Here is a 10,657-nt window from a genome sequence, read left to right on the forward strand (position 1 = left end):
TCAATCCTTAAGTATATGCCGTCAATACACTTTCATTTAAAAATAAGAAATATGGTTTGCATAAGATTTGAACCCACCTCCAGTTTCAAATACAAGAGCTTTATTCAATTGAGCTACAACTTTTTACATGTTATCTTTGCAAAATTATTATTAATATAATATTAAATAATTATCTTGTGAAAAAATAAATCAAACATAATGTCACTAAAGAATATAATAGTTAATTGTTATACACATACTAATTCGGGGCATCGCCCGGACCCGAATACTAGTTGTTTATTGAAGGGCGTGAAATTCTAACAAGTGTAATATGTAGTTATGTACAGATGTTAAACATCATCCCCAGTCCCCACACCCTCCTCTTACCCAAAACCAGACCCAAAAATCTTAGCCTTCTTCACCAAAAACCACACAACACACCCAGAAAAAAGAGAAAGACCCATTTTAATATTAACACACTTTACCAAAATTGACCAGCTTTCTTCAATTCTACCACTATCTTCTTCTCCTTAATTCCCCCAATTCAATTCCACTGTCAGAAAAGCATAAACATAACCCACCACACCAAGCAATCCCACAATTTTTTAAAAATAAAAGTTAAATGGAAACCCCAAATCAGCAAGAACAAGAAACAATTCGGCAACCAAATCAAAATCACATGTTATTTTTAAGAATAATGAGCAAAAGGCGAACTTGGGTAGCTCTCTTTGTCTTAGTCTATGGTATCCTTTTGTACTCTTCATGGAACCTTCTTCAATCAATCCTTAATTGGTACAACGCCACTGTCTCTCCTTCGTCCTCTTCGCCGGCGGTTAAAGGGTGGCCAGCAGCGGTTTACGCGTCGGTGATGCTGGGTGGAGTCTTCGGGGTGATGTCGATGGCAGCGGCGTTTGCGGTGGCGGTACCGGCGATGCTGATGACTTGGATTACTATCCTTGTGTTGCTGACTTTCTGTGGTACGGGGCGGAATGATCTTTTGATTGAAGGGAAAAAATTAACGGCTGAGATTTCTGGGGTAGTGGTGAAGATCTTGATCAAGGAAGGGAATTTTGTGGCTGCTTTTTGTGCTGTTTTGGGTTACTTTTTGCTGGTTAGGAAAAGTTCTAACGAGGCTGATTGAAGGTGAAGATTGTTTAGGTTCGGATATAGGTTTTGAATTAAGCATGGTGTTGTATTATTTACTTTAGATGCTTAATTAAAAACTTACTTTAACGTTGGATCATGTTAGTAGAATTGTAGTGTATAACAATGTGTTTCTAAATTCTAACTTTAATTTGAAAAGTAAGGTTTGGTGTAAACAATTTGTTTCTAAATTCTAACTTTAATTCGAAAGTTACATAGTTACCAATTATATGCCCCTCAAGGCCCCTGAGCCCTGAGGTGGCTCGTTACAGAGTTACGATGATAATGCCCCTCGTGCATGTTGAGTGAAGATCAGGACGGTGAGACACATACTATTGCTGCTGATGTAAATGCCGGTGATGTGCATTTTTATTTTCAGTGTATATGATGATTGGTTGATTCATGACCGTATTCTTAGCTTACATACCAATTGTGTTGTGTTTTCGTTCAAATATTTAATATGTCTGGAGTTTTGTTTTCGTTCGTACAGCCAATTATTTTATGATGATGATTTATCTTGGATTCGCGGCATGTATTACATAGGTTCTACTAGTATGTGCTAAATGTATGCAATAGCTTTGACTTGATTGAGCTTCAATTTAGTTCTTCATATTGTATTTTATATGCTTTTAGGTAATGCAAATACAGTGATCACTACAGAGTACCTATTTATAATATATTAAAACTCCATTCTGATCGACTATTTGGTCGTTGTTGTTGTTCTGATAGACTATGGTATTGTGAAATTAAAAATCTGTAAAACCGGTTTTCTTGAATGGATTTTGTAGGATAATGATATGATGGGAGGGGGATGTGTGAGGGCACATTGTGATGTTGTTAAGCCGCAGCTCAAGGCCGCCTGTCATAACAAGGTATAGTTACTGTTACAGTTTATCCATCACCTTAGAGAATAGAGCTCAATCCTATAACTTTAGTTTTGTACATGTTGTCTGTTGCCAACAGACAACAGTTGATGACAAGATGATAACACCTATCTAATTTGATTAACCTTAGATGCAGAAACCCAATGCGAACGAACTGTGAGGTTGAGGCATTTGGCCAAATAGTGAAGTGATTTGATAAATTGAAACGGAAATGGGATTTTAGCAGTTCCCCAGGGTAGGGATCTAGATCTCTGCTACTGGTTGATATTAACATGTATCCTTTTACTGTCTAGTAAATAGTTTCTTTTTTTTTGGTGTGAATGAGCAGGGATGAGAATCGATCCCATGATCACCTGGAACCGGGATGAAAGCTCTAACCAACTGATCCATTCCTCACTCTCACTGTCTAGTAAATAGTAATGGTATTGCTCTTACCATCCTAAAGGGACGAGGGATATGCTGCCTCGTTGAAGCTTAGCTAGCCTGTGAGGTATTTTCATTATTCAGGATGTCGGGTTTATTTGGACATGATACTGTCTGTGTCTAATCACGACTCCTCAACCCACTCATCATACCCAAAGCTTTGATGACCACAACACTGTCATGATTAGACCTGGTTATCGGGCGGGGCGGGTCAGGGTCGGTGCGGGTCAAAAGAGGGTCGGGTATTGAAATGGTCATTTTTAGCGGGTCGATAATGGGCGGGTCAAAAGCGGGTCGCGGGTCAATAGCGGGTCATTAGTGGGCGGGTCAATAAACGAGCAATGAAAAATGAAAAACAAAAGAGCCATGTGCAAGTACAAGTAAATACGAAGCTATACACGTAAGTTTTTGTATCATTACTATTTTAATTTTCAAAATAATTGTAGTATAAGTTTGACCCTATAATGACCCTGTCCAATAAAGGTCATGTCCAATAAGAGCCCTGCCCAATAAATGCCCTATTAACTTGACCCTAACCCTATATCCATTTGACTACCCTGTCCAATAACCAGGTCTAGTCATGATCCATGGATTGACAATCTTCTGAGTTCTGAACGCCCTACCCTGGCCAGCGGTAACAATCTATTTCTTGTGTTTAGTTTAGTAGGTAAGATTCATCTGAAATAATAGATGTACAGTTGCTATCATGTAATCGTGTTACTCCCTCCGTCCCAAAATTATTGTCCTGTTTTCTAAATCGGGCGTCTCAAAATTATAGTCCTATTTTTAATTTTGGCTATTAAGGTCCTCACTTTCCCATGTACTATATTAATTAAAAATACATTGAAAACCCCACACATGTACTATATCCTTTTTCCCGTGTACTATATTCTCTTTTCCATGCACTTTATTCCATTTTTCCATGCAACTCAATCATCATTTGTACTTTATTCCACTTTTCTATGAACTATATTCCATTTTTCTTAAAATCCGTGTTTTTTGTCAAACGGGACTATAATTATGGGACGGAGGGAGTAGTAGATAATAAATCGTCCATGCAAGTATGTAGTAAATGTAAGTGTTGAATGTCAACACCATCCATGTAGATTGTAGATTGTAGATTGTTAATTTCTAGTTCCGTCTTACATGAACATGTTACTTTTAGTACAGCCCAAAACCCAAGCATAGACCTGGCCCAGTGGGCCTAACTAAGAGTTATTAGCTTATGAGAACGATGCCCCGCTTTGCATACTCTTAACACGTCCAAATTCTCATAACTCACCAATCAAGGCCACCCCCTTCTTTTTAAAGGCAAGGGAGAAACTCCCTGACCAAACTGGCAAACTGTAACCCTCACGGTCTTGGTCTAAATTACTTGTGGTCTGTTTTTGGCCGATAATAAATGGTAGGAATAAAAATAAATTATTTGACAAAAAAATTAACATCGTAATGTCCATGATAAATAAAACATTTATCTCAAACATGGTGGTTTTCTTCATAATTTGCATTCTCATTCAATACCATTCCCTATATGGTAGTGTATAACACTATAACAGTGGAAATTTATGAATAAAAAGAGATAATTTAGAGTGAATTAACATTGTCATTGGAATGAATATTGATTTTCCTTACCAATTTATATACATACGCATTCATTTTCATTGACACTATTTATGCGCGACTACCAAACAGACCGTTAAAAGTAGGGATTAGATAAGGAAAACCTATCCCAACACCCTCAGTTAGTAGAAATTGTATCCTATACCATTATAGATCAAATATAAGACTCTTACCAAGTACGTCAGTCAGACCTTGTGTGATATTCGTTCTTCGGTATGCAAAAGTATAAAACAAAACTAATACCAAATACAAAATATAATACTCTCCAGATTTTTTTTCCCGAAAATGATAAAGGTCGCATTGATGCGACCTTTAAGCCGTGTCACAATGATGACATGACATGCTTATGTGTCATGATTTAAATTGGAATCTAAAATATTTAACGTATATATCCTATTATACATGTTCAAAATAAAGGTAGGAAAATCTTAATATTCTAATTTGTTTCTTTTTTATATCGATTACCTTATTTACATATTTTCATAGTAAAAATTTTGCATTGATAGTAAAAATATTATGATGACTCATAGCCTACGTGGCGCCTATATGTACCAATTAAACTCCGACACGTAAGATTGTGACAACTAAATGTTGTTGCAACTTGCGACCTTTATCATCACCTTTTTTTTATTATCACAACACACTATTTTTAAAAAAAACATATACTCCCTCCGTATTTATTTAAGAGATACACTTGGTCGGGCACGAGTATTAAGAAAAAGAATTGAATGAAATAAAGTAATAAAATAAGTGGGGTTAGGTAGATATTTTAATAAGTAAAACAAGTGTGGACCATATCATTTTAAGGGATGAGGGGTAGATAGATTATTTAATTAGATGGTGGGGTTGATAAGTTACTAAAAATGGCAAGCGTATCTCTTAAATAAATACGCCAGGAAAAGACAAGTGTATCCCTTAAATAAATACAGAGGGAGTACATAAGACGTGATATTAGAACAAAATATCCGTACGACATTGTGATTAGGGTAGGGGGGGGGGGGGGGGGGGGGGGGGGGGATAGAAATAAAGGTAAACAAAAAATAATTAGCGCGACAAATTTACGTACACATCAACTGGATTCACAAATATCCATTCACAAATTGATAGGAAGAAGAAGGGACAAAAGAAGTGGGTGGCAAGATTTGAGTAAATGTTGGTTAGCCTTGATGACAAAAGATTGTTTTCCCATCATGTGTTTGTGTTTGTGTTTGCTCCACTTTTTCATGCTTCAAGTTTTTTCTTATTACCTTTTGTGGCCCATATTTTGCTTACTAATCCTTTCACTTTCTGCCCCTCGTCTTATTTCTTCTTTGTATTTTTCATTATATTTCACTATTTTTGTGACTAATGCTATCCAAACTCTAATCTCAATGGCGAAGCTATGTGGGGGCCTAGGTAGGCCATGGCCCCCCCTAAGATTCTAAAAATATATAAAAGTTGCACTTGTTAATAACTTCCCCCCTTGGCTGAGTTGGTATTTGGTGTTGGCTGCCAAAATTGTAGTTTTGTGTTCGAATCAGATGACTAACATTTCTTGATTCTTTTTTTATTTTTATTTTTTATTGAACTTATATTCATTTCTCAAACTTCTTTTATTATTTTCATTACATTTCTTTTTTTAGTGCTTTAGATTTTTCATAAAGTATTATCCAATGGAAATAGAGAATAAGTATGTTGTCCAACAAAATATATATACGTTTAATACTTAATATATGTTACTTAATTTTTGTTACCTAACTACTTTAAACATAACAATACTTAACCGGTGTAACTTAAAACTTCTTTGTTTATGGTGTCCAAGTATTTTAGTGTTTGTATCTTCAAATATTAAGAATATTCGGTCAATTTATATTTTACTGTAATAAACAACAACAAAAATATAGTAGAATTTATTATTGAAATTATAGTATTCTATTTTAGGGAATTAGACAAGTACTCCTATATAAAATTTTGCCCCCCCTTATACAAAAGGTCTGGCTTCGCCCCTGTCCAATCTAACTTATACTCGCAACCCACAGATTACTCCTTTTACTAAAATTGGCACTTCAATAAAATTTATTTTTGTTTAGAAATTATTGTTTATATTCTTCGTCTATTAAACGTGTGCAACCAATGATATTTAATACGGAGTACTCCGTAACTAAGGTAAAGTAGTAATATAGTGTAGAATGATGGTATGGATGATGAGAATGTGATATGTGATATAGTCATATAGATGGAAAGATAAGAGGTGAAAGTGGTGGTGAGCAAAGCCTAGTGACAAAATAACTATATGCAACCACTCAATAATTATGACTTTTCTATCATTGGGCAATACTCCGTAACTAAGGAATTTGACTCTCTCATACTTAATTTTTTTAGTACCTGTTAAAAAATAATAAAAAAAATAAAATAAAAAATAATAAAATTTTACTACGATACATAGTAATAAATTTTAAACACTTTGTAATATGGAGTACTTTGTGTTTCAAATATTTTACATTTTAGAATCACAGACATAAAAACAATATAGTTAAAATTAAGAATTCAAATTGTAACACTCGATCCCTTCAAAATAATCCAAATTCTACGATAATTCAAATTGTAACGCTCGTTCCCTTCGAAACAAACCAAACTCCGCAATTTCAAATTTTCTATCACATAAACAACAATATTGTAAGTCCATTATATACGTATACGTACTATATATGAAAAAGATGTTAAGGAGGCTTACAAAGTGACAAGTATACAATGCCATTCTTAACACGGCTCCTATCACACTAGATGATCATATTATCTATGATAGTACACTATTATCAGGACAAATTATGTGCTTAGTGACAATTTTAATAACCACGTCGACAATGACACAACTCTTAGTTTTTCATTTGAATTGCGTACGTCAATTATTGCATCTTTTTAGAGCATTTTAAACGGTAAACTAATTACTAAAAAGCTTGTCTTTCCTAGCTAGTTAATATTCCAATGGTTAGTTATTATGTTCACATTTAATTTAATGATACTTGTCATCTATGTTCTAAATTAAATTTTATTTAAAATTGGCAAAAAAAATTCAAGCAAATTAGCTTCGGCAAGCTAATTCGATTGGCCAAGCTAATTTCTCATTTCAACTCCAATGGTCAAACTAGTAGCTTGGAATTTCTAAAAATTACAAGCAAGTCTCTGGTTCGTGGAAGAGGATGAAGAAAAGAGGAAAGGCGGGATGGACTGCAGGAGCTGGATGGTTTTATGAGCATGAGGGAACAATAACCAGTGGCTCTCGTCATATTTTTGCAACTACACCTCTTCAAGCGGAAGCTATGGCGGTGTGGCTGGCAATACAATCTGTTGCTAGTGTGTACACGAGGGTGGAGATCCTAACGGACTGTGGCGACCTCGTTACTGCACTGCAGGAACCGAGTGACACCAAGCTAGAAATCCGTTCGCTGATGTTAGATATAGTTCTTATTGTTAATTCGCTTAAATACTTTTGTATTTCGAAAGTTCCCAAGTCTGAGGTGCCTAGAGCTCATAATCTAGCTATTCAAGCTAGGAAAAGAGACTAGATGTTTGTTTGCTTTTTCCTTCTGCCAAAAAATAAATAAAAAAAATACCCCATTGGATCGGAGTTGTTGTTATCAATTTTGCTCGATCTTGTTCAAACTCAATGAGAAAGAGTTGAATTTGAGAATTTTGGTTTTTTTTTTTTTGGTAGAAGGAAAACAAAACAAAACCAAACTAGTCCCTTTTTCTGGCTTTTACAGCCAAATTATGGGTTCTAGTGACTTGGACTCTAGGAACGTACCTTAGAAATACAGAAAAAAATCTACACCTCCTATAAGTTTAATTATATCATCTATTAAAGCTTTTATCTCCATTTTGGTTGTGCGAGGGTCCATTATTGCTTTCACCAGCTCCATTGAATCTGTCATGACGTCCACCCGTTTATTGATCCCCATGATATCCTGCAATGCCAACCACAACGCTCGTACTTTAGCTTGTATTGGCGAGATAGCAAATATGTGTTGTTTCCCTTCCCTTTGAATCGCATCCCAAGAAGCAAACCAACCTGCTCCTGTTACCCAATCCGTTCCACTGCCCTTTTTGATCCTTTTCCACGCACCATCAACTTGCAGATTCATGGGTATAGGTCCAGCAAAATTACCCGTAGACCAGTACGCTTCACCATGCCCGCTGACCCCACTGCCGCTGTTGTTACGAGCTTTGTCTTTTTTTTTTTCCCTCCATGAACTTCCAGCACCTGCTGAAGTTATCTGCCACATACTGCACAGTGGTCTCTAAGCATGGTTCTGTATTTCTGAACACAGTGTCATTTCTATGTCTCTAGATGCTCCAAAGAGTTGCTATGAAGTACACTAATCTCTCATCACTAGCTTGTTCAATCAAAATCAAGAACCTAATGTAATTCTGCACCCAAGCACTGACTGAAAGCGTTGTATGGACAACCTGCTGGCCCAAATTACCCGCATTCCACACCTAGGGATTCTTCTTGTTTTTGACAGCATTTGCAAATTGTATCCAAAACCACTCCTCTTGACTTGAGGTTGGTAAACGAAGGCAAAGCCTTATTTATCAACTTCCAAAGGAACAATTTCCATGATGGAATTATTTTCATCTTCCAAAACACCTTTCAAAAAGAGTTACTTACAGTATGCTTCCCTTGAAGGAACCCATAAGCGGATTTAACATTGTACATCCCTGTAGACGCAGGCCACCAGAAATAACTATTTGTTTACACCCCCTGCCGTAGGTGCATAGAGAGAATACGTTTTGCAGAACTGGCGTCGAAACATCTCCAAACGAGGCTGGCATCCCACCTCTGATCAACTAAAATTAACTCCTTAACCCACCGAATAGTAGGATCTGCACCTATCTTTTTCTTGACCTGTAGACCTTGTACCCAAGCATCCATCTCTATTTCAATAGTTGAGCCATCTCCCAAATAACTTCTTACACCCCTTTTCAGCCATTCTGCGGCCGTGAACATACTTCTGAACCCCCACGAAGCCAATGGTATGTTGTTCACCAGTCTAACCTTTTCTATGGGTGAGCACTTATACTTCGCAGTCATAATCCTACTCACCAGCAGTTGTGGATTATTATGTATCCTCCATGCTTGTTTCCCTACAAAGGTAGTATTAAGATTTTCAATGTGTCTTAAGTCCAAACCGCCCTCCACTTTATGCTTCTCCATTAACTCCCTACTCCTCCAATATATCGGTTTCCGCTCAATGGAAGTACTCCAAAAGAACTTTGTGAACAGACTTTAAATCTTCTTTAGGATCCCCTTCGGGATGAGGTATAAGGACAGGACATGAGAAGCCATGGCCACAATGATACTATTTACTAGAATCAATTTACCTACTTGGGAGAGAGTGATGAATTTCCATGAGGAAATTTTCTGCTTGATCCTGTCTACAACAAAATCAAACTTCCTCGAGCTTCTACCATCCACATCCATTGGACACCCCAAGTACGCGCCCATTTCCTTTTTGCACGACATCCCCAACGGTCTCCTAAGAAGGGAAATAAAATGCCTCGGAGTATTGGGTGAAAAGATAACAAAAGATTTTTCCAAGCTCACTACACCCCTGAGATGCGGCTAAACTCATCAAGTGCCCCTTTAATCTGTTTGCACGACTCCGTTGTAGCATTAAAAAAGAAAAGAGCATCGTCGACAAAGAAAAGGTGGTTTACCCTTGGTGCACTACGACAGATTTTGAGCCCCTGTATGCGTTTTTCCTCTTGTGGTTTCAACATTTTCTGAGACAGTACCTCCATGCACATAATAAAAATATATGGTGATAACGGGTCCCCTTGTCGTAACCCACACTTAGGCTTGAATTGACTTGACACTTCTCCATTAACTAGAACTTCATACGAGACAGTAGTGATGCACTCCATAATCCAATCTACCCAGAGACTTGGGAAGTTAAACGCAATCAAAACACGCCTAATGAAAGGCCAGGTCCATGTGAAGGCTACCCCCTGGAACGGCATATCCATAAGATGGCACTCAATCTTTCATTCTGAAAAAATATTAGCCCCTCTAATTGACCCGTTTCCCCCTATTTTTTGTGAAGAGTATTCGACCTGATTAAAATCCCCTATCAACATGTGTTTCCCTTGGTATTATTGAATTAGACTTTGCAAAGATTCCCAAACCCCTGCCCTCATCTCTAGGTAAGGCGAACCATAGACAAACGAGACGTAAAAACTACAATTAAAATTATCTTCCACTTTACATAATACAAAATTTGTGGAGGAGATAACAACTACTAATCTAATATAATCCTCCCAACGCAACAATAGACCACCTGCTGCATTAGGATCCGCATCTACCGCATACCAACTATTAAAACCAAGACGCTTAACAGACGCTTCTAACCCAACAGTTAGACACTTTGTTTCAGAAATAAAAACTACATCAACAGAACGCGATATTACAATATTACTAATAAAAGGAAGTGTAGGGTTTGTTAGCTAAATAAGTAGTTGGAACGACTTAACTGGATATTGCGTAATACGAACTGAACCGATTATCGTGCCGTGGCCGGACCACTGCTCTAAAAGATAATTTCGCGCTACCTCCGATGCAGTAGAACACT

At 36.9% G+C, this 10,657-nt stretch overlaps 1 protein-coding gene and 1 long non-coding RNA gene across 2 annotated transcripts; both read left to right on the plus strand.

Moving 5' to 3' along the window:
• Window positions 1-340: 340 nt before the first annotated feature.
• Window positions 341-1,332, plus strand: LOC110787982 (uncharacterized). Its single transcript, XM_021992615.2, has one exon. The coding sequence runs from the start codon at window positions 602-604 to the stop codon at window positions 1,118-1,120; it is 519 nt and encodes a 172-aa protein (XP_021848307.1). The 5' UTR covers window positions 341-601; the 3' UTR covers window positions 1,121-1,332.
• Window positions 1,333-1,900: 568 nt separating this feature from the next.
• LOC130472376 (uncharacterized) lies at window positions 1,901-3,786 on the plus strand. Its single transcript, XR_008932513.1, has 3 exons — window positions 1,901-1,994; window positions 2,137-2,241; window positions 2,335-3,786. It is a non-coding gene; the product is annotated as an uncharacterized lncRNA (long non-coding RNA).
• Window positions 3,787-10,657: the final 6,871 nt, after the last annotated feature.

This window comes from Spinacia oleracea, chromosome 4 (assembly GCF_020520425.1).
Source record: "Spinacia oleracea cultivar Varoflay chromosome 4, BTI_SOV_V1, whole genome shotgun sequence".
Lineage (NCBI taxonomy): Eukaryota > Viridiplantae > Streptophyta > Magnoliopsida > Caryophyllales > Amaranthaceae > Spinacia > Spinacia oleracea.

What these genes read in the sequence shown, in the direction of transcription:
- LOC110787982 (XM_021992615.2), top strand. Translation starts at nt 602, where the DNA reads ATGGAAACCCCAAATCAGCAAGAACAAGAAACAATTCGGCAACCAAAT.